The sequence below is a fragment of the Cavia porcellus genome, unplaced genomic scaffold (genome assembly GCF_034190915.1).
Source record: "Cavia porcellus strain 051 isolate PalLab524CR breed Dunkin Hartley unplaced genomic scaffold, mCavPor4.1 scaffold_7, whole genome shotgun sequence".
NCBI classification, from domain to species: Eukaryota; Metazoa; Chordata; class Mammalia; order Rodentia; family Caviidae; genus Cavia; species Cavia porcellus.
Window position 1 is genome coordinate 38,450,891 of NW_026947490.1, and position 24,577 is coordinate 38,475,467.

Consider the following 24,577-nt stretch of genomic DNA (forward strand, 5'->3'; position numbering starts at 1 on the left):
ATCACAGCACTTTGGGGAGTGAGGCAGGAGGATTGCAAGTTCAAGCCCAGCCTGGGCAACTTAGCTAGATCCTGTATCAAAATTGCATAGATAACTGCTTTTTTTAGTTCATTGAAAACTTTATGCTAGTATTCAGATAATTAAATGCAGATACCTTGTACTCTGAGTAACTGATTTGAAGATAACAATATGCAATGTTTATGCCACTGTTACCCCCTAATTATTGTTTTTAAATTTTGTCCTTTTCTCTTTGAAATAAAATAAATTTGGAAAAAATGGATAGATAGATGAATATATATATATATATATATAAAGGTCTGAGATGTAGCTCTTTGTGAAGGACCTGGGTTCAATAGTCATTACTAAAAAAAAAAATGTCAAATGCGGTGGGTGACCACTCTGAGTTCTGCTGGCATCGTTGCTGTGCTAGAGCGGAGGGGTGGGGGAGGCAGTGGTTCAGTGAGCTTCAGTTTTCTCTCCAGTTCCCATCACTTTGTCATACACCACCAAAAAGCTATAAGGATAGTAGAAAAACTATAATGATCTCAAGGTTGCTTTGGGTTCTTCTAGGGTCTTAGTCTCCAAAGAGGGGTGAATATTAAAACGCTGACTTTCGCATCGTTGCTGGCCCTCTCTGAGTCAGACAAATCGATCTGTCTGCGTAGTGAGTGTAACTGCATCAGGGACATGAGCAAGGTTTGGCATTCACACTTAGCAATGGTATCTGATGATTCCCTTTCAAATATGGAAAAGCCTTCTACAGTGAACTTGGAATGGAAAGTCCTGTATGTGGTTTATATGCTGCCATCTTACAGTCACGTTGAAGGAGAAATGCACAGTCATTCTCCCACAGTGGAAATTTCACAGGTAGAAACACCGCTGTACTTAACCATGATTATGAAGGTCATTCGTTTTGTATTGAGAAATAATTGTGAACGTTCCAATAGTGTTGTAAGCAGGAAGATGGATTTTAGCCTCTGCATTGAAACCAGTGCTGCTTCAGTGGAACAAGCATCTATCCTGGCTCTATGACTGCAAAACAAAACACTCCAAATCTGGTGATGTAAAATTACCACAATGTCTTAGGCTCATGGATTCTGCGACTCTGAGGTTGAACAGGGAATGGAGGAAACACTTGTCTCTGCATCATGATGTCCAGTTCCTAAGCTTGGAAACATAATGGGTAGAGTGAGTTGGTGAGTAGGGACCAGACTCTTTGTCATAAATCTGGGCCTGGGCTGGAAGTCTCAAAGGCTGGGCACCACTCGGACTCTCAACCCATCTGTCCAAGAGACTTCATTTCCTTCCATCATGGCTGCCTCTGGACCTTTGAACTTCTCACGGTGTGGCCCAGAGCTCCAGACTGAGCAGAAGCCTCTACCTTCTGTATCCCAGCCTCACTTTTGTTTGACTCCATTAGCTGACACAGTCACCAACCTACCAGGCTGAGGGCAGAGACTCCATTTTTCAGTAGGAGACACAACCAAAACTTCAAGGCTGTTTCTTAGAACTGCCACATCACTTATAGATTGTAGGAGCAAGTTGGACATCCTGACAAAGCAGAAAAATGATACTTTGCTAAAGGTCGTGCTACAGCAAACAGAAACACCAAAACGAGACCGGGGATTTGGAGGCAGATTTATTTTACATTGATGGGCACTAATTGGTATCATTCCCAAGATATCAGGCCCCGATTTCTGATGGTCTAGGGCTTTTACAGATGCATAAACAGGAGACACAAAGGCAAGACAGAACAGCCTGGCAGGTCTTCTGATTAGCTAGCAGAGTGAGATCATCAGTTACAAGGCTAGATGAATGATGATCAGTTACAAGATTAGATTAACGATCATGGCGCTTGTTACAATCAGACATCTTGCATGTCTGATTATGCTCTCATGGTTACAGGAATCAAGAAAGTAACTACAGAGCCATGAAGCAGTTACAGAGCTAGGCAGTTTCAAAAAGAACAAGGCTTTAAGGAGAACAATTTCTGTCACACAGTTTTTCTCTTTTAGTCAACCTAAAAACCAGATTTACCTGCTACAGTTGTGGATAATGAAGTTGTGACTAATAACTTTGTACTACACTTTTCAATTTGTTTGTATATTTCAGATGGGAACATTCAGCTTTGGGTGAATGTTGAGTTTAGCTTCTGTAAACATTTGACCATAACTCTGTTTGGTGTACCCTAAAGATATTTATATTAATAAGTATAACTGTAAGAATATTTTGAGTACTTCTTATGTGTCAGGCACTATATGGGAAATTTCTGTATGTACTTCCCCAAATTCAAGGCGTTTTCTTTTGTAGTGATGGAGATTGAACTCAGGGCCTTCTCTCTGAGTTGTATCCCCAGCTGTCTTTCTTTTTGGTTTTTCTTTCTCTCTCTTCTTTTTTTTGGGGGCGGGGGGGAGCACTGGGAATCAAACTCACAACCTCACACTTGCCAGGCAGGCACTTTGTGCCACTGAGCTAAATGATTTTCCAGCTCTTTCTTCTTTCTTTTTCTCTTTGTTTTCCTTCCTCTTTCTTTCTTTCCCTTTTTCTTGTTAAACTGCTAACTTGCCTAGGCTGGACTCAGACTTTCAGTATGCCTGCTTGAATCTCCCAGAGTAGTGAGGTTACATAAATTTAGATGCTTGAATGTGGTTGCCTTAATTTTTGCTATTCATTCATTCATTCATTTATTCATTCATTCAATATCTTTCAACCTATTATGTGCTGGCTGGAGCAGTGCCTTTGGGAGCCCACCTGGTAGTGGAGTTCCTTCTTCCTAGCTCTGAACCTGCTCAGTCCAGGCAGCTCCATGAATTTCCAAGGTACACAGAACGGAGCCTTGACCTGCTCCCCATTCACCTCTCCAGGCCAGTCTCTCCTGCACTGTGTCAGTACCAGGACCCCAGAACCAGTCTCAAATGCTCATGGACAGCTGTTGTATCCCCCATCATTCCCTGCAGTTCCCAGTGTTGGGCCCTGAGCTGGCCTGCATCCCTTTGTCTCCCCAGGTCCACCCTTTAGCTTCCCCTTCACACTTGTTCAGCTCCCAGGAGGCTGCAAATTAATCTTTAACCTGCAGGAAGGAGAACTGGCAAGGTTCCCAGGAGGAAAGGTGCTCTGGTCAGCAGCTCTCCATCAGTCCCTTTGCTAAGCCAAGAAGTGCTGGCAGTGTCTCCTTCTGCAAATGCTTTGCTTCCCACACGGCTCTGCTAATGTGGGTGTCACTCCGGAGTGGGGCTAGGTGCCTGTGGAAAAGCCCCGTCTACCTCCTCCCCTCTTTCCGACCCCTCTTCTTGTTCCCAGGCCTGCCCAGCTTCAGTCAGAACAATGGAATCAGGATCTCAGGCAGCCTCCTGATTCCTGGATGCAGTGCCATTGGGCTGGGGCTGCAAAGTTATGTCCCACTGTGGGGCCACCAGGAAGATGCTCTGGCTCCTTGGGGGGCTGTGATGGGTGGAGCAGCCCTCAGATGATATCTCCTCTCAGTCCTGCAGAACCAAGCTACTTGGATTGAGGACACTGAACACACACTTCTGGGGCCTGCGGGGAGGACCCTTGGGGTTTAAAGGGATGTGATTCCCCTCAGAGGATCTGACTTTGCAATAAGGGACTGGGGAACAAGGCCCTTCCTGTGAGAATGACAGCTCCTTTAGGAGCTGCAGCTGCTGGAGCCCTTTACTCACACACAGTACTGCCTACGTGGGTCACGAATCCTGGCCACACCCCTACCTGAGCCTCCCCTTCCCCTGTGCTGCTCCGAGACCCGGATCCCTGCTCTCAGCCTACTGTGTGGGACAGGATCTCCTTTCAAGAGACCTTTGGCTTCAGGAGAGGGAAAAACAGTAGTGAAGACCTTGACTGAGAGTGTCTGGCCCAGCCTCCAAGGAAGATGAGCTTGGTCTGATTCTTGGACAAGTGGAAATACCATGAGGCAGAGAAATGGAGACAGAAGAGGGAGAGATAAAAATAAGGAGAGGATATTTGTAATCCCAACACTCTGGGAGGCTGAGGCTGGAAGATAGCAAGTTTGAGCCTAGCCTGGGCAACTTAACGATTTAGCAAGATCCTGTCTCAAAAAAAACAAAAAAGGCTGGGGATGGAGATCACTGTGAAGGCCCCCGAGTTCAATCCTTGGTACTGGAGGGAGAGGAAGAGGAAGAGATAAAGAAAGCATGACAGGAAAACAGGGAGGGAGGGGGATAGGTGATAGGAAGATACACAGAAGGGAAACCCAGCGAAGGAGATGGAGAGAATTCCCACAGAAGGGAGATAGTCAAATGAAGAGAGAGACTAGGGCAGAAAAAGAGAAAGATAAATGGATACAGAAAAATTATGAAAGGGCACTGCCATTGTCTCTGATGGAGGTGGCTTTGGATAGGGGACTCGGCAGACCAGAAGCTGTCAGCTCCACGGGGCAGGTGGAACCCAGCTATGAAGCCAGCCACAAGGGGGCATCATGGGTATTCCTGCGCCTACCCAGGACTGGCTCCAGGCTTTCAGCCCCAGAATCTAACTGCCTTCCACGTGGTGCTGGCTGTCAACAATAGCTCTGCCCCTTCCTCTATGCCAACAGCCAGTGGACCACCATGGTGGCCAGGGGCAGGAGCCCCTTTGATGGCTTTGGGGGAGCCACTGCAGCCCGGGTGGGTGGGGTACCCATGGAAGCTGGCCTTTGAATCTTCAGGGAGGGTGAGCTGGACGGCTGACCCTGACCTGAGCCGTTCTGGGTGGACTCCAATAGCAGCTCGGCAGTGCTCCTTTACCGTCACTGGCTCTGGGACCCTCAGCCTCCTGTATGTGGCAGATATCAGCAGTGTGAGCCAGGCCTTTCTCTGGCCATCTTCCCAGTTCCTAATGGCCATGCCTACTATAATGTCCCAGTTCCTTCTTTCCTTATACTCCTGCCTCCCTTGTTCAGGCCCCAGACACCTCCACCCCAACCCCACTCTCCACAGCCCAGTTCCTGCCCTTTGGTTCTTGTTTCTGGAGCAGCAGTTCCTACAACCACAGGTGCCTCTGTGGGCATGAAGGCCACATCTGGTGCTGGCCAGAGGGCTGACAGGTGGGGCCTGTGGTATGCTGCTGGGTCTCTCGTGGCTCCTTCTGCCATGTGGGGCCCCAGGGCCACCTGCACACACTCTCTGGGTGACTTCTGTGGCTCTAGCCCTGCCAGTTCCTCCTGGCCTTGCTTCCTGGCATCTGAGTGGAGGCAGAGCTGCAAGGGAACCCTGGTGCCAGAGGCCTGATCCACAGCCAGGACGTGATGGCGAGATCAGATGACCTAATAGGATGTGTGGTGGGGAATGAGGCCGCAAGCTGGGCTTGAGGATAGAGCAGGGGCAGGCACAATGACACGGGTGGGTGCAGGATCTACTGGCCCATGGGCAGACAGAAAGAACAGACAGAGAGATGGATGAGAAGATCATCAGGCAGATCGACAGGAAGACAGGAGGACTGAGCAGAGGGACAGGCAGGGGTGGTCAGAGATGGAACCACTTGAGATACCTGAACAGGTGGTAGGACAAAAGTGGGGAGAGACAGGGACAGGTGGGCAAAAAGTGGACAGATGGCAGAGCACTGGGGTTGGCCAAGGCTGACAGATGGTCACGGGCAGATAGCAACACCACCCAAGGCCTCAGCAGTGCAGCCTCCGGGGGCCCCCGGTCTTTCTTGGGTATGAAACCCAGCATGTGACTCCCAACCTCAAGCTCCTTGACTCCATCTGCCAGGGGATCCCAGTGGCAATGAAGTCTACTGTCCCTGCTGCTCCGTCCATATCCCTTTCTTTAGACCCCTCCACAGACCACGTCACAACAGCTGCAAACAGTTGACCTCGTCATACCTACCAGGTGAACCTGACTGCCACTTGCCAGCTCTGGGATACTTGCACTGGTCCCACCCCTGGGACTGTTCACACCTTCTCTGCCCTAGGCCAGACCTCTTCTCACCTCACAGCTGGCAGTCACTCTCCACTCTTTGGGTCTCTGGGAAAATAGCCACTGGACTAGCTGTGAGCTCCAGAGCCTTTTGCCTCCCTGGCTGCCGTGATGGACATGGCCTCCGCTCCTTCCACCCCTGCAAAGGTGCTCCAATATCCCCTGAAATTGTTTCTGCTCTGACTTCCTCTAGATCAATGCTTCTCAAAGGGCAGCTCCCTGACCAGCAGCAGCACCAGGAAACTTGTTGAGATATACATTCTTGGGTCCCTTCTCAGATCATCACTCCGGAAGGGCCCTGCAGCCCTTCTGGGGACTCTGGTGCTCATTCATGGTTTTGCATTTGTTTTTGTTTTCTTTTCCACTATTGGGAATTGAACCCAGGACCTCTGAACTCAGGGCCCTGATCCTTTTGTATTTTCAATTTTGAGTCAAGTTCTCTCTAGGTCACTAAGTTTTCCAGGTTGGACCTAAATTTGGAATCCTCCTGCCTCAGCCTCTCCTAGTTCTGGAATTGCACTGTACCCAGTACATATGCTCTTTTTCCACTGGATACTTCTCATATTCCAACAGACTATGATTTATTCCCATTTAGAACACCTTCCTCAGGCCACCTAGCTGCTTCCCCACTGCTCAAACTCTCTGTATAGCAAACTGCACAAATGTCTGCTCTATGACTGATTTCCCTCATCTGGGTTTACAAATCCTCTTCAGTCAGGATTTTGTCCATCTGCAATTTCATGCCACCAAAACATTTATTTCTTGATGAGGTCTCCCCAATCCAGTAGTCCACCCTCAGCTCATATCCTGCTTGACCACTGGTAGGTTTTGATTTAACCTGGTCCCCCTACTTTTCTGAAGTACCCTTTCTCCCAGATCCCAGGACCCTACACTTTCTGCCCCCCCCCGGCCAAGTGCCTTCACATTAGCCCCACTCTAAAGGCTCTGAACGCTGGTGTGCCCAGGACTCAGCCCACCATCCTCTTCTTCATCCTCTCTCATACTTTAGGAATCTCATCCAGGTTTTCTGCTATGGATGCCCTGTGGAAGCTGGACGTGGTGGCACACACCTATAATCCCAGTTTTCTGGGAGACAAGGCAGGAAGATCGAAAGTTAGAGCCCAGCCTGAAATATTTGCAAGATTGTGCCTCAAAATACAAAATAAAAAAGGGCTGGAGATGTAGCTCAGTGTGGAGGCCTGAGTTCAATCTCCAGTACGGGAAAAAACAAAAGCTCCACTGACTCCCCACTCTTTTCAGGCCCTGTCACTGGGACCTTGCACATCCTTTTTCCTGACACATGTGTTTATTTCCCAAATGTCCCTCACTGGAAGCCTCCTTCATCTCTACCTAAATGTGTGCCAGGGTCCCCAAGCACAGTATCTTGTATCTACAGGTAAAAGGACATCTGTTTCCTCTGTCCCTCTCCAGCCACCTGCCTGGCCATGGAAATAAGCCTTGAACTGGGAATTGAACCTGGAACCTCCAAAGATGAGCACAGGACACCAGACCTGAGGCCCTCTCACCAGAATCCGTGTGGGCCCAAAGCCTTGACCCTCTCTGGCACATCCCAGCTGGAGCCCATACCATTCCAAGCCAGACCACAGAAGGCAGGGTCCTGTAGTTCAGAATGGTAGGAATGCTCAGTCTGCCTGTGGGCCAGGCACATGGCTGCTAAGGCCTGTGGGTAGCTCTTGAAACCTGCTGGTCCTGGGACCTGTGTGTATATCACACTCTGCAGCCATAGGGGCAAGCGAGTGGGGTCCTGCCTCATTCAGCTTGCAGGCTGGTGTGAATGGTGCAGCGTGCCTCCTGGATGGTGGAGCCTGGGACTGTGGAACCTAAGAAGTAGCAACTTGGTGTCAGGCGACTCCCATACAGCACTTTCGACCATGTTGCCTTCAAGGCACAAGGTACTTGCTGTTTTGTGCTGAGCTGGATGGTATCAGTGCACAATGAGTATCTCAGCCCTGTGGCCATGTGACCTGGGCTGGACGCATCAAGGTCATTGTCCATGGGGTGATGATGATGATGGAGGCTTAGACTCCTGGGAGGGTACAGCTGAGATTGGATGAGAGCTGGGACATATCTCCAGAGAGCAAGTTCAAACTTAGAAATCTAAGGAGGGCTGGGTCCTAGCCCAGAGGTTCTGAGGGAGTCGGGCCCTAGCTGGGCATGTCCCATTTGTGTTGCCAAGTGGACAGGACTCAGGCCTACTCACTGCTCTATCTGGGCAGCAGCCTCATGCATGTCTCTCTCAGTGGTTCTGGGAGATGCTGCACACACACGCCAGCCTCCTGACCTCCTATGTCTGATGCCTTCAAGTATCTTTCATGGAGCCCTCTGTGGGCTGTGTGGGCTCTGTGGGATCTTGGGTGAGGTGCGGGGCAGCTGTGCCCAGAAGTTCCCACACAATGGCCTCCCCATGCTACCATTAGAGACCCCTTGTGGTCTATGGTAAGTGGCAACCTTGTGCATTGCCTTCCTCTATGCACAGACCAGCCTCCCTCTGCTTGCTGGTTACAGAAAACTGCATGGACTCATCGTGCTGGCTTGCACAAATAGCTAAGGCTCTGAGCGGGTATTTCAGGCCTGGCTCAGTCAGGCACTCAGCATCACCAGCCCTGCCTCGGTTTCACCAAGACACCTCCTGCCAAAGTAGCCTCACATGCAGATGACTCCCCTTCAACCCGCCTGGCAGCCACTCAGGTCTCTGCCCAGCAGGAAGGAGCCCAGTGTGTCCTTGCAGCCCCAGAAGAGGGGCTGAGTGGCGCTGATTGGCTGCCTCTTGAATCAGTCACGTGGCCAGCGGGGGGCGGGGAAGGGGGAAGGATTCTGCAGTTAGCTTCAGCCTGACCCTAGGCCGTGGCCCTGGGGAGATTGCCTGGGTGATGTTGAGGTTAGCACTAGCAATGGTACTGGCTGGTGCCCAGAGGACAAATGTCCACTTCTGCTGCCCTTGCCTTGCCACCAGTAGATGTTTGTCAAGAGCATTAAGCAGTCAGCCAGACAGGTTTGATGGAGGCCCGCAGTGAGAAATGCAGTATGTGTGAGCATCCAGCTGTGTTCATTTTCTGTCGCTGCCTTAACAAACTGCCTGGAACACTGCAGCTTAGAGTAACTCATGCTTCTCATGTTTTGGTTCTGCAGGGTAGAACCAAACTTCTCAGCTGGTCAACAGGTTCCCTTCTGATGGCTCTGAGGAGGGTCATTTTCTTGATGAGCAGACGACTGGCAGTATCCATTTCCTGGTGGCTATAGGACTAAGGTGCATATCTCTTTGCTGACTGCAGGCTGAGAGCTGGTCTCAGCTCCCACAATCCTTGGCTTGTGGTCCTCTCCCTCATCTTCGAGGCTACCCACTGCAGATGAATCCACCTCACGCTGTCAGTCTCCTTCCTCTTTCTGACAGGTTCTTTGGTCTCCTTCTTCCTCTTGTAAGAAGTCATATGTTTTCACAGGCCCCATCTGGACAATGCAGAGCAGTCTCCCCCATCTCAAGGTTGGTAACATCAACTACATCTGCAACGTGCCTTCTGCCACATAGCAGAACATATTCACAGGATCCAGCCATCAGAGTGAGCTGTTTGTTACTCAATCTGTGTACACACAGAGTACAAGGTGTCCCCAGTGAGGTTGTGCACTCCAATACCTTCCATTGCATGCTTGTCTTCTCTGTTACTTTCATAATTCAGGGAATTCCCCCACCTGGCTGAGTGACATGAGGATGGGACCACAGATCCCAAAGGCAGGCTTCTGTGTGCTGTGTGTTCAGTTTCCTCTTCAACATAAGCACAAGAAGGATAATAGTATCTACTTTGGGGAGTTGTGAGTGTCAGAAAAAATGAACAGTTCTTGGCAAGACATCAATGTTATAACTAAATATTAACTCTTGTTGCTAAATTGAATTTCTGACCTTCACATCAGGGAACGATGCTCTGTTCACATCACTTTGTCCCTCAGGTCAGAGTCACAAGACTCTGCACCCTGTGGGCAACAGGCTTCATCCCAGACCCTTGAGTCAGCCTGCCCTGGGAAGGCCCAGGTCAGCCAGGCCAGCAGATAAGGACAAAGCCACCTTCTCATTCCTTCAGGATGAATGTGACAACTTCATGATGATGAGCAGTCACCAAGGCACAGGACAGGAGGGTGTTCCCTAATCCTGTGTGGCAGAGAGGGATCACTCAAGGCCCAGACTTGCACTGGGTGAGGCTGGGCATGCAGTAGTGACTGTGAAAGACCCAGACCGTCCCCAGGAGCCCAGGATGCACTGAGGCACATGGAGCTGTCCTCAGATGGTGCCAACACAGGGCTGTGCTGGGAAGCCAGGCAGGTGCCTGGGGATCAGAGGAGGGAAGTAGGGAGGGGGAGCAGGGGAGGCGTCTGCCCAGCCTGGACAGTCAGGGCAAGCTTCCGGAGACAGGGACACTGGAACAAATCAAAGCTGACAAATCAAAATGGAGATGACAAATGTTTCCCAGAGGAACAAATGTTTCCCAGAGGAAAGGAACATGTCTTCAGAAGCCCAGAGGCTTCAGGCCATAGAGCGGGGAGCAGGGCAGCTTGGGGACAGATGAGGCTCGGATGGAACCCACGGCTCGTGAGTGGCAGGCAGGGAGGAGGAGTGGTATCCAGAAGATATGGGCCCCTGGCTTCCAGGCCCTATGGCCGGTGGGTCCTTTTGCAGGCACCTGCCAGAACAGGAAGCAAGCTCAGTGTCCTGCAAACGGAACTCCCCTTGGTTGGACAGTGGCAGCCTACTGCAGAGACAAGAGGCAAGGGAAAGGTTCTGCCCCACTGGAACCACCTCTGCTCCCAGACTCACCTCTAAGGTCAGTGCTTACTTCCCCGAGACAGTGACTACACGAGTACCTGAGGACCATCAGGAAGTGGTCTACGAGCTGAGGGCAAAGCAGCAACTGAAACACAAAACTTCCGACCCGGGTGGTGCTGGGATTTCAGCAGAGAAAATGAAGTGCACAGCACAGGTAAGCCAGAGTCGGTGGCACACACAGTAATTCAAGTACTTTGGAGGCTGAGGCAAGAGGATCACAAGTTTGAATCCAGCCTGGCAATTTAGCAACTCAGGGAGACACTGTCTCAAAATTTAAAAATATTTAAAAGGGCTGGGCTTATAGGCTATGGGTTCAGTCTCTAGTAACACACACACACACACACACACACACACACACACACACACACACCAGTGATCATTCCTTTGCTAGGTCCTTCCCCTTGAGACAAGAAGGCCTAACTCTCGCTCTCTCCTCGCAGGCCAGAGTGGGGCCATGACCTGGCCAGTGTCAGTTGTGATCTTCCCTGTTGCTTCCTTTTGCCCCCCTCGTCCTCTCAGTGGACTGGGACAGCTTCCCTCAGTGTCCTCCCTGGTTATGTAGTGATCACTGTTCTCCAGGCTGCTAGAGTATAGCTCAGTGGTCAGCAGCAGGGCCCCTCCCCTGATCCTGCCATTGCAGATGCTGGGGGCTGGAGGAACCGCAGTGACATGCTAAGGTCAAAAGGGAAGATTCTGGGCCCACTGTTACCAGCCCCAGCCCCCCAATTCTTAATTATCTACAAGGAACACAACTAGCTACCCCAAAGATTCCCTGGTTTTGTCCCTTTCCCAGTTTGGCTCCCTCCGTTTTATCTGGACTGACAGAGGGCAGTGACAGTGGTCAGCAGCTTGCTGTGTCCACTGTTGGTATCCAGCATTATTGGTGACACCAGCACTGCTTGCAGAGCAGCACTTGTTGATTCACAACTTCCAACTGAATGAGACAAAAGAACCCCCCACTGACTGAACCCCCCACTGGCAACATCCTGGTCTGTGAAAACCCCAAAGCTGTGGGTGGGGCTGCCCTGTCAGCACAGCCGTCCGTACAGGCCTAAATCGGTTCTCACTAGGCTCCTGACTAAAATCGGCCACGGATCCCCATTACTGTTGGAATGAAACTTTACCGTCACACCTCCCCCCCCATAGCCTGCCCTCCACTGCTCTCCAGCTCACTCAGTCTAGCCATGCTGGCCTCTCTGCAGCTCCTGGAACACAGCAGGCTCATTCTGACCACAGGACCTTGGCCTTTGCTGTCACCTCTGCTTGCAGAGCTCTTTTTCACATATCCTGTGCTTGACCTCTACTCTTTCAGGACTGGCCCTACTTCTGCAGGGAGCTCCACCTGCCCACTGTACTTGAAGAAGGCCCCAGAGCTCAGCCACTCTTCGTTACTCAACCCGGTTTCTTGTTCTGGAATTGTCTTTGTTTATTACTGGTTCATTGCCCACATCCCCCCTCCAGAAGGGGATTGGCATGCTTTTGTTCTGAAGGACCAAATAACACATAGTTCAGCTTTCAGAAATACTGCAGCAACAGCTCAGCACTTCTATTGTGACAGAAGCATCCAGAGACAATAGATAAGCAAATGAGCTGGATCACATGAAAGTGTTATTACGGACAAGGAAATCTGAATTTTACATGATTTTCATGCTTCACAAAATATTATTCTTCTTTTGATTTTCCCCCCACCCATTTAAACATGTAAGGGTTACTCTAAGATTATAGTCTGTACAAAAGAAATTCGGTAGGCCAGATTTGGTTCAGGGGAAGAAGCTTGTCAACCTCCGCTCCAGAATATCTGGTGAATGAGGTCAGAGGTTTCTGACTGTCTCGGTCATTGCTATAACCCCAGTCCCTAAAACACTCCTGGCACATAAGACATGTTCAGTCAAGACTGAGCACGTCATTGCACAGATATAAGATTCACACCATTTGGGGGAAGGTGGTTCAGGGGAATGAAGCCAGGGACCTTGAATTGGGCTACATTCCCGTCACTGTTTCAATTTTTATTTTGAGACAGAGGCTCATTAAGTTACCCACAAGGGACTAGAATTTGCAATCCTTCTGCCTCAGTCTCCTGGAGTGCTGGGATCCCAGGTATGAGCCACCATGCCTGGTTACATTTGTTTATTCAGCATTTTCAGAGAGAGCAGCAAGCAAGATTGGATCTTGGAGCAGTGAGCTGATGTCTGTGCAGTGGAGGATTTGTGTTCCCCAGAGCTGGCCTGTCCTCCCCACAGCCACCATGAGCTCTGCAGCCTCTCCCGCTCTAGCTCTGAACTTGCCCTCCCCAACAGCGCCTGATGCCATGACAGGAGGGCTGCCAGTGTGACTCAGGCTTTGTGCTCAACAGCACCACCCAGTGAAGCTGCTTCTTGAGGGACAGATAGCACTCAGCCAGGCAGGCCTTCTGGGCTGGGGGGCACAGTGAACAAACAGTTCTGCTGCTGAGAGCCTTCCAACCATGCTGTGATCATCCCTGTCCTCCCATCAGCCTGGGCCGAGGTTTGGGACCCTTGAGGGCATCTCCAGAGCCATTCACTCTCCCTGACACCTGCCAGGCATCCGAGCACTGGCACATTATCACCTGTGATGGGAAGATCGAGTCCCCAGGCACCTGTGTGTCTGTCTGTCTTTGTGGAGTTCTGGCTCTGTTGGCCCCTTACCTTTCTTCCAAGAGGAATGTGGGAAGGCGAACAGGGCCAGCAGCCCCTGGCGGGAGATGTCTGTCCCAATGGGACTCAGGCCCAGCCCTAAAAGGACAGCCCAGCCACAACTGAGGTAAGCATGCAGCTTTCAGGGAGGTGTGGATTCCAGGAATCCAAGCCGCCCAGCCAAAGCCATGGCTCTAAGGGAAAATTTGATTTTCTTTTTAGTATTTTCACATTTTAACCTCTCTTTTGTAAATACACACGCTTTCCTGTTTCTATTCCTCAAATGTCCGCTGGTTAAAATAACAGAAACACCCTAAAGGGTGTTGATCTAAAAACCAATTTGAGGGGGAAAAAAAAGGAATTTATTGGATTACATAATTAAAACAAAACTTACACATCTCTGGATTCAGGTGCATCCAAGTGCTCAAATAGCATGTCTGGAACCTGCTCCTGGGCTCTGTTTCCCAGCTTTCAGATGAGTCCCACACCATCTCGTGAGGACAAAGATGGCTGCCACTTAGCAAATGCCGCTGGAGTGAAAGACCTCTTCTGGAGAAGTCCCAGGGATGTCCTCACTGGTCTGGCTTGGTTCATGTTGTTACTGGAGTTTTGAGGTAAAAGTCCTGGCTCTGGGGTCCCTACCATGTCATCTTCTTGTCCCAAAATGGTAATCAAGAAGACATAGTAATGAAGGGCAGGAAAGCTGTCAGCTTCTGTGATCCTGATCCTGATCCAGTCAGGTTGATAGGTCTCAGGACTGGTTTTGTGAGTTGGCTCTGGAGATGTCCTTATGGCTTCAGAAGCAATCTGGTTCCCATGAGGTAATTATTCCTGTGTGGAGAGGGGTGGTCAGTCAGGAATCCAAGATGACTAAAGATTTAGGATGATGACTGGAGACCTCCAGGCATCACTCCATGGGGTCTGGAACAGGACATTGTCAAAACTAGCAATCAGAGTCCCTGCAGATCCTAAAAATGCCTTAGTTACTCTTAATCTTAGTGTCCTCGATTTTGAAGGAAGATGAGACATGTTAGGCAAATTTAGGGCTTATAAACATGTATTATCAGTTTTTAGACAGACACTTCTTTAGTGTCTACGTGGAGAGCTGAGCAGAGATTTGATCCAAAGTTTTAAAACAATAAAAGAGATGGTGATAGCATGAAGTTTGAGATGTCAAGGTTCACACTGCTTTTAATTATCCATTGGGCACCTGCAAGTCCAGTGTCTGTGTCCCTGTGAATGCAGACATCCTCGTGGTCTAGCTGAGGATGCTTTTTGTAGGTTGTATGCTGAAAATCAGGGTGGGCCTAACTTCTTATCATCTATATGCACCAACTTTGCAGGGACAGAGTCTAAAGGAACCCTAAGAAAGGAAGAATGAATGCTGAGTAGGATAAAGCAAAGGATGTTCACTATCATAGTGCATTTTTACATGTATTTGAGCACCTACTTTTTGTGGAGCAACATTGAGCCAAACAAATATGATCCAGCTCTCCAGGGCTGTCCTTTATCAACAGGGCTCCTTTGGTGAATGGCAAGACAGCTGCCTTCTCCAAAATCCTGAAAGGGTGGCCTTATCTCAAAGGGAAGTGAAAAGCTCTTTTCATGTCAAGGTTGGGTTTTGATCTGTAACTCAGCATGGTGAAAGGATTTTGCCCCATTTGGGACACTGTAGCTGGTGAAAAGCTGGGAGGCGGAACCGAGGGGCTCTATCTTCCCCACCCCTAGGAATTTACCTGTGGCAAGAAATGAATACCAATGGGCTACCTGCACATCACAAGTGCCCTTTAGGCACCACCCCAAACCTAACCTACATGTATGCCCCCACTCCACGTGTCCACCGGAGAGAATGCCAGCCCCTGGAGACAATGCCAGACCCCGGAGGGGCAGGAGGTCTCTCCCGGCCTTCTTAAAATAAAGGTCATTTATATTTCATACTTCTTATCTTTTCAGCTGTGTCAAAATTCTATCATATGGTTCCCTGACCGGGAATGCAATTCTATTACATGGAGCTTACCTAAAAGCCTCATGCTCACTGTGCCCGTCTTGTGAGGGTCATACTCCCAGGCTCTACAGTAATGATGCAGCCCAGTGATGACACAGAGGCCCACTGCACCTAGGAAAGAAAGAACAAGGCATGTGGTGCTGCCTGTCCAGTCTGTAATGACGGGGGACAGGGTGCATCATCCAGGAGGCAGTTGGGCTCCCACAGTACCCTCAGGAGCCCTTTGGCTCTTGCCCTGTTGAGCTCCATCCAGATCCATAAGGTATCCAGCTGTGCCAGTGATTTGTGACTTGCTGGGACAGTGACCACATCCTGTGCTAGGCCCTGCAGGGATATGGTACAATCTGCCAGGATGCGAACGTCACTCCTGGGCAGTGGAAAAGTTCTTCCTCCAGGGGTGAGTCACAGAAAGGGGTGGGAATTTTTCTGCACATTCCAGATGGCCATGCTGATTTGCACAGACAGCCACTTCTGTCTTCCTGAGCTGCCTTAGTGCCCCAGCCATTCCCACACTCCAAAGCCTGGCGTGGCAGGTGCTGCAGACGCTCCCCAAGCCCCAGATGGATGCATGAAGATGGGTGGCAGCCTTATCTACGGATTGCCATATATTTTGAGCACTACCCCTAAACACCTTGATGATTCTGTGCTTCTTGCCTCCTCATCAGGGTGACTGGATGTCCTTTTCCATGCTCAGAGAGCCTGATCTGGGATGTCTACTTTTCTAATTCCCTGAAGTGCTAAGAAGTGCTAACACCGATTGCATACCTACAAAGAACGACAGGCCTATGTGCTCACCGCTTTCACCTTCTCAGAAACACCTGCAAGTAGTGGTGACTATTATTATCTCTGGCAAAACTGAAGCATACAGAGCCAATGCTACTGTTAATACAGGGCACAGCTGAGAACTCAATGTCTTTCTGTAGAGACAGAGGGAAGTTTTGTCATAGCCATTTTCTTCCTTCCTTCCTTCTTTTCTTTCCCTTTCTTTCTTATTTAATTCTTCAACATAGACAATTTTAACATAAACAAGAACAGAAAGTAGGACAATGAATGCCCCAGAACTATCAAGCAGCTTCAACAATGGCCACGTTGAGAACAACTTTGGAGCTACCTGCACACTTCCCTTATTTATTCATTTTTTTAAATTTTATTTTTTAGTTTTTTTTTTTTTTTTTTGGTCTTTTTTGAGACACTGTCTTGCTATGCATTTCAACTGGCCTTGAGCTCACTTTGAAGCCCAGGATGGTCTCCAATTTGGGAAGATCCTCCTGCCTCAGCCTCCCGAGTGCTGGGATTACAGGTGTGTGCCACCATGCCTGACTCATTCCTTTTTTAAAAGCAAATTTCAGTCATAATGTAAATTTGTAAACATGCCAGAATGAATTTTCTAATAGATTAGGATACATGAAAAAAAAAAAAAGAAAAAGAAAACACCAGGGATACTGGTTTACGCTTGTGACCCCAGCACTCTGGGAAGCCAAGGCAGGAGGGTGGCAAGTTCAAGCCTAGCCTGAGCAACTCTGGGAGACTCTCTCAAAAAAACTTTTTTTAAAGGCTGTGGTTATAGCTCAGTGTGAAGCCCTGGCTTTGATCTTCCAGTGCTGAGAGGAGGGGAAGAAGGAAGTGTTTGGGTAAGGAAGAGGGATAGACCAGAGTCCATCGTGTGGGAAAGGTAGACCAGAAGGCGATTGTTTCTGGGCAGACAGTAGATCATGTTCATTCAGGCTTGCACTATGCTAGATTCCCCCCTACTATAACTTTATTTCAACTTGCTTAGCCCTCACGACAAGTCTGAGGTCAGTGAGAAGAGCCTATTTTTGAGATGGGAGTGAGCTCTGAGCTCTAGGTGACGTCACCTGGTCTTAGGCAGCAGTGATCTGAAGCCTTGAGGTGGGGAGCTGAGCACTGAGCACACAGAGCCTTCCTTCACCTCCTGCTCAACCTTAAAAGGCCTGAGTGCAGCAGCTACCAGCTTTGCCAGGGCCCTGCAGCTACCAGCTACCAGCTTTGCCAGGGTGTGGCTCTGCGGCCTCATCCAGCTGCAGTTGCCGTGCTGAGGGCTGGGTCTGAGGTTTGGGGTCAAGAGCAGAGCCTTGAGCAATGTGGTGCACACATACCCTTGCGCCGCACTCACTTGTGAGCTGGAGCTGCATCTTGCTCCTGAGAAGAGCCTGACCTTTCTGAAGGTCACAGAACACCCCAAGCTTGCCAGAGTGGGCACCCAACCCAGGACATCCACATTCAACTGGTATGCTCAGTATATTAGAGATTTACAGTGTGCTGGCCTCTTCATTATTGATGATCGGAATTCTGCCACTCATATTTACTAAGCTCATTCCCTGTTGTTATCCCTAGTATTATTGTTACTATTATTAGCATTATTGATTTTTTTTTAAAGTTAGTTTCTATTTATTGATTGTCTATTAAATGCTTGGTCCTAGGGCTGCGGATTTAGCTCAGCGGCATAAGCACCTGCCTTGCAAGCAGGCACTCGTGAGTTCGATCCCTGGTACCGATAAAAATGAAAAAAGACAAAAAAAAAAAAAAAAATGCTTCGTCCCAACTAAACAATGTGAAGATAATAACAGCCATCACTATTTAGTGTTAATGTATACAAAAATCTGTATTAAATGAGTTATTTGTTGTTAGTGTCATTTAATCTGCAAGATTTGAGTCCTGACAATGTGTCAAATTCCCATACTAATACTACTACTCATGATTAAAATATAGTAGATATGTCACTTCCATACATGCCCGAGTTAAGCAGTATAACAATAGTAATAGTTAATAAATTTGGGGTCCATTAAAATAATAATGCTGATAATAATGCCCAGCATATATTTTACGAGGCATTCTTTGTGTTCCAGGGGGAGCCCTTAAATGACTTATAGTGGCAACAGTGTGAATATGGTTTAGTCATTTTCTGCAATTTCTTCGTCTTCAACCCCATCACATTACAATAAACGGTAATGTTTTCTGAGTATCCATTACATTTGAATGCTGGGCTGGCACATTCACAGCCACAGTAGCCTCTTTTGTTGTGAGCCAGCTGGCTGCTAAGCACCTCATATATAATCACACTGACCCCCAGACAGCTTTTTGTCTCCTCATTGTGTTGAGGATGAAATCAAGGCTATAGGATGCAGAGAGTTCTCAAGGGACAGAGTGAGGTCTGGATTCCAGGTCTCTCTGACTCCAAAACTATGCTCTTAGCCATTGAGCTATGTAGTCTGCTGAGGGAAAAGAAGGTTCACAAATTTTCTGCCTTCTGGGAAGGTGCCAGTCTGAGGCCTGCTGTGGTGTTGGCTAAGCGCTGTTGCTTTCGTGCCTATCCCCATGCCACACCTCAGTCCGTCCAGGCCAGGCAGAACACTGATCTGGCCTCTCTCTACCACCTGTGTGGTCATTGGAGACCCTTCTTCACCTTTGATGGAACCAGAGCCCACTTCTAAGGCACCTACACTACCCTATGGGCCACTCCTGTGGGTCAGACCCCACTTACAGAGCCTTGTCCTTTATCTCCTAACAGGCACTTCCACAGCCAGAACGTGGTCTTCTTGAACTGCATGGAGATGGAGCTCAGCGGCCCTCGACAGGAGCCTCCTGTGACCTGGAACAAGTGCAGCAAGTCCAGGTGAGGGCAAGGGTGACTACCCAACTCCCAGCTTTGTCTATGGCTGCCCATACGACAGTCATCCACCCATCCATCTATCTATTCATCCATCCATCCATCCATCCATCCATCAAATCCTTCCTCTAGCACCCTTCCTTACCATCTCCTTCAATCTATGCATCCAACTTTCCATCTATTCAATGAGTCTACCCTTCTGGCAAGCCATGCTTTCACTGAGCCTCCCCCGTACAAAACCATATGTCTTAGTCTCTTTCTCTGCACTGAGACACAATACCTGACATGCAGAAATTATAGAGGAAAAGGCTTATTTTGGCTCACAGTTAGTACACAGTTGTCTAGCTTCAAGAGTGGCAGAGGAATACCTGCTGACAGTGTGGCAGAGAGCAAGCAGAGAAGGTGGGACAGGGGATGTACTCTTCCAGGCCATGCCCCAGTGACCCATCTCCTCCAACCAGGCTCTACTTCCTAACATCACATTTTGCTATAAACTCATCAGTGGACTAATCCACTCATGAGTATTGTGCTCCCATAATCCAGTCACCTCCCCAAAGCAAATCCTATGAGCACATGAAGTTTGGGGGACATCTAGGTATAAATCATAACACTGTATCTCCACAATGCAGTATACTTTGATCTATCCATTATCCATCTAGCCTCTCACTCCTCCATCCAATTATCCATTCCACTTGCCATCCCTTCACCCATTTCTCTGCTCAGTTATCAGTGTGCTCCCCCATCTTTCCAGTCATTCATTTGTCCATCTACCTATGCATATTTAGATCCAACCATCTTTATATTCATTCATCCTCCACTTAATTCATTCATTCTTTTATCCATGCTTACATTCATCCTCTCACCAATTTACACATCCTTTCTCCTATTCATCTTTAAATTCATTCATCATCCATCCACCATCCTTCCATGCAACAAACTTCATTGAACATCAACTTTTGATCAGGCCCTGTTCCAGGCTCTGGGGACATGCAGAGAACAAAACAGACACATGGCCTCCCCGCTCCAGCTCACAGGATAACATGGGAGGCAGACATTAAGAAATAAATATCTAATATGTCAGATGGTGACAAGCCCTAGAAAAAGGAAGCAGGAAAGGAGAATGAGGGTATGTCTGCATGTGGAGGGAGATTATAATTTTGAACAGGGTAGCGGGAAAGGACTTGATGAGGAGGTGATTTTGGAGCAGAGGACCACTGGAGGGAAGGGTGAGCCATATGACATGTAGGGGAAGAGCTGTGCAGGCAGAGGGAACAAAGCCCAGACACAGAACCTGGCAGAGGGTCCCTGCCCCTGGCCCCCTTCTTCAGAGGCCTCCTCCAGCCTCCTGTCCCTGCCCCTGCCCCTGGCTGGAGGAACTTCCTGGGACTTCTCCACATTCTCAACTGCTGTGGTGTGGGTGGTGGCCTTTGGGCACTTCTTTCATAGATCCAGGCCCTCTGGCTGCCAGTTCCTGAGATCTGCATGAAGAGCTGTGGCCTGGAAAGAAACTTTCACTTGGATACTCAGTGGTTCCAACAGCCTGTAGCCCTCTGGGGATGACAACTTGATCCTGAACCCAGCTCCTCTGTGTCCCCTTGGAGGATATAGCCTGGTATCAGGTGGCTTGCTGGACACCTGTGATAGGCCAGGACAGGTTCACACAGAGAGTTGCACCATCTATGAACTCTGTATTACCAGGGCTCTCAGGGGACCTTGTGTGCCATGCTGGAAAAAAGCCAATGACATGGGTTCCTATGCAGGTCTAGAGACCTGTAGCATCCTGTGGTGAGTGTGTTTCTATGTCTGGGTCTTTCTCAGCCTGATCTCACCAGCTGACCCAATGCCACCTTGACTCAGGGTCAAGGCCACTCAAGTTGAGCCATTGCCCCCTTCGGACTAACTGTCCCCCTTGAGACCCTACCTGCTTCAAACTCTGAACAATAGTGAAGTGATTGATGGCTCTGACAGCTGTTGGATTGGTAAGGATAGGCTTTGTTGTACTGCATAATGAGAAAATGATAATAACTTGAACATGGCCCCACCTGACCAAGGGCTATTTCCCTTGCCTACAAATTCCACAGTAGTCTCAGGGCATGGTTCAAGTTCCTATCTGCTCTGTGATGCCACCGTGGCAGCATGAGCACTCTGATCTCCAGGCCTTGCCTTTGAACATCATCGGCATTATTTGTGCTCATTGCTTTTGGTAAGAACTGGTGTGGACCAATGTGCCAGGGTGGGCGGCAGGATGGACAATGAGGAAGCTGCAATGCCCTTGCCAGGTACCTTGGTTCATTTAATCCTTGCATCCTCTGCTGAGGGAAGAGCTATTATTTCTGTTTTGCAGATGAGGAAACTGAACCCGAAAGAGGCCAAGTAACTTGTCTAGTCAAGAATCACCTGGAAAGGTGCTGCTGTAGCTCCCTGCGACCTGTGGGGTAACACCTGAACTTGTTAGCTGAGCACTGGCTATAGGGAACTGACTTGTTGCTGCCGCTGCCCTTTACCTGTATATGGGTCAGGATCCTGGAGTGTGGGAACTCCCACAGTCCTCAGGCAGCTTCCTCCTGCTGCTCTTTAATGGCCCAGAAATCCATACACCAGTGAGTCCTGGCCTCAGACGGGTGGGATGGAGTGGGGGAGTGGATGTAGGAGTGTCTCCTACCTGTGTGAGTTCGCACTTTTTGCAAGTGGGAATGTGTTCTTAGTGGAGTTCATGGCCTTGTTTACAATCCCAGTTCCATTACTTGGTAACTGTGTGATGTCAAGCAGGTCACTTAACATCTCTGGGCTGCAGTCTCCTCATCTGTAATGGAAAGTGGTGATGAAAGTCTTTATAGGGCTGTTAATAATTATGGTAAAATGGCATCTTACAAGGCAAGTCCTGGTAACTGCTCAATTATAAATAGCTCTGTTCATTGATAAAATGATAATAACCTTTCACAGTTTCTAACATAGTCTTCAGCAGTGAATTCAAGAAAAACGTATTAAGAATAATAGAGATAATGGCTAAGAGATGATAAGCAGAGCCTGCTTGTAGTCCATAATCAAGTTATATTATTTCAGATCCCTCACCCAGATCATCATCATCATCATCATCACTGCCGCCACACCACTACCATCTTCATCACCAACACGGTCATCACATCACATCACATCATCATCACCACCACCACCACCCCATCATCATCATCACATCTCTGCTGTCGTCATCGCCAGCAGCAGCACCATCACTGTTACCATTTATGCCCTCACCCTAACTATGCTACCTCCCAATGAATGAAGCCTCCCTTATCTTCCCTCTTTACCTAGGACTTGCCCCAGGTCCTTTCAGCCTCCCTCTGCTTCTCAGTAATTTTCTGATTGGAAATGCTGCATAATAGGCTTGTTTGCCTGGTCATTTAGTCCCCATCTGTTTTCTTTCAGAGCTGGCCTGTCCATTCCATAGCCACAGCTCCTCCTGTTCCACCTCCTGCCGAGTCTGCCCACTCTGAATGCTACCTGATGCCGTGCCAGAAGGGCTGCCAATGTGACTTAGATTTTGTGCTTAGCAGCATGGATTGTGTGCCCCCCCCCCCAGTGCAGCTGCTCCTTGGGGGACAGATAGCACCCAGCCAGGGAGGCCTTCTGGGTTGGGGAGCACGGTGAACAGTTCTACTGTTGAGAGCCTTCCAGCCACACTGTGACCACACCCTGTCCTCTCCTTGGCCTAGGCTGGGATGCAGACACTCAGGGGCATCTCCAGGGCCATGCACACTCCCCTGACATTTGCCAGGCATCCGGGCACTGGCACATTATCTCCTGTGATGGGAGGACTGCCAAGTCCCCAGGCACCTGTGTCTCTCTGTCTTTGCCAAGTTCTGGCTCTGCTGTCCCCTTACCCTTCTTTCAGGAGGAGCTGAGGAAGGTGAACAGGGCCAGCAGCCCCTGGCTCCCATCTGGGAGCTGTCTATCCAGGTCCCTGGGAGGCAGCTTTGTCTGCAGAGAGCAAGCTGGCTGAGGTTTGCACCATCAACATCTAGAGACCCTTACTCTTGGACTGACCTAAGTTAAAAGAAATGCGTTGGCTCAACCACGTGAAAACCACGTGGTAAGTGCAGTGATCTGATCTACAGAACTTTTCTGTACGTCAGTGTGGTTATTTGGCCTACAATTATGGAAAGCCTCGTTCAAATTAAATCAAGCAAATCAAATTTGGAGATTTCCTATTCCTAACTGAATATTCCATAGTGGGGATCAGGCATGGGGTGATGAAAGCATGGACCTGGTTTCTCAATATTTCTCTTGGTCTGTAGTATCATTAGCTTAGTCATCGGACTGCGCTTTTTGTTTTTGTTTTCTGGGGACAAAATGACAGCAGAGTTACTATGCTTCAAAGGTGTATTTTTCACTGTCAAAAATCCACATATTTCCTTACCTGATGTATTAAAATTTCCTCCCTCTCCTCCCCTTTCTTTCCCTCCCTTCCTTTCTCTTGCAGTACTGGAACGGAACCCAGTACATGTTAGGAAAAAGTCCTCCACCGCTGAGTTACATTGCCAGCCCTTTTAAAAATACTTTTCCGTGACGGAGTCGCTCCAACCCAGGCTGGCCTCGAATTTCGATCCCCTGCCTCATTCTCCAGAACCGCTGGGATTACAGGGCTGCAGCACCCCGTTTTGATCAAAATTTGTATACTTCACTTTCATTGGCCCGCACTGAGCCAATCACTGGGGCCCAGCGGTCGTTTTAAGCCTATTAGATCCTATCCTCATGAGCAGTAGGTGGGACAGATCCCTTAGCAAACCTCCTTGCGGCTCCTCCGGGCAGGGGAGGTAAAGTGGGACATGTCCCCTAAACCAGTATTTCTTGTCGCGACCATCCTCAAAGAAAGTTCCCTAGTGAACTTCCCCTCTGAGACCGGAAGCTTCGGGTGGGTTGTGTTCCACGCCCAAGGGGCCCTGCATACAAGAGTATCTTTGTTGGCTGCTGGAAAGCACACAGTCACACCCATCCCGCTCCACCCCCTTCCGGGAAGGGAACTAGCTTTCAGCTGGAGGGCTGCGGTCAGCTTATGCATAACCAGCCCATTGAATCCAAAGGGCAGCCCTGCAGGGACCGCTGTTATTATCCCAGCTGTACAGATGGGGAAACTGAGGCTCGGGCGCGAAGCTGGAATGCCTGAGGTCACACACACAATGCGAATGTGGTGGAGCTGGGAGGTGCGCCCAGGCCGTTGGCACTGAGTTCCTTCCTTCTCCACCTGCAGGCCTGGGGGCCCTGGGACGGAAGGAGGGTGGGGAAGGAGGGTGGGGTTCATGAGTCATCTGTTTTCGCCTGGTGTAGAATGAATAACCCTCAAGTATGGTTTTCATTGTTTTTTGTACAGGGGAGTGAATCCAGAGCCTTCACACTGAACTGCATCCCCATCCCTTTTTAAACATTATTTACAGAGTCTCCTTAGGTGGTTAAATTGCTGAGGCTGAGCTCAAAGTTGTCATTTTCTTGCCTTAGCCTCCCAGAGTGCTAGGATTATTTCCTGGACAT

General features: G+C 49.1%; 1 protein-coding gene and 1 long non-coding RNA gene across 2 annotated transcripts; one reads left to right on the forward strand and one right to left on the reverse strand.

Moving 5' to 3' along the window:
• Nucleotides 1-1,621: 1,621 nt before the first annotated feature.
• Nucleotides 1,622-13,933, reverse strand: LOC134476927 (uncharacterized). Its single transcript, XM_063253347.1, has 2 exons — nucleotides 13,816-13,933; nucleotides 1,622-10,624 (listed from the first exon to the last, which is right to left on the reverse strand). The coding sequence occupies exon 2, from the start codon at nucleotides 5,421-5,423 to the stop codon at nucleotides 4,494-4,496; it is 930 nt and encodes a 309-aa protein (XP_063109417.1). The 5' UTR covers nucleotides 5,424-10,624; nucleotides 13,816-13,933; the 3' UTR covers nucleotides 1,622-4,493.
• Nucleotides 13,873-24,577, forward strand: LOC134476928 (uncharacterized). The gene is made up of 3 exons (XR_010048765.1): nucleotides 13,873-14,035; nucleotides 18,956-19,060; nucleotides 22,478-24,577. It is a non-coding gene; the product is annotated as an uncharacterized LOC134476928 (long non-coding RNA).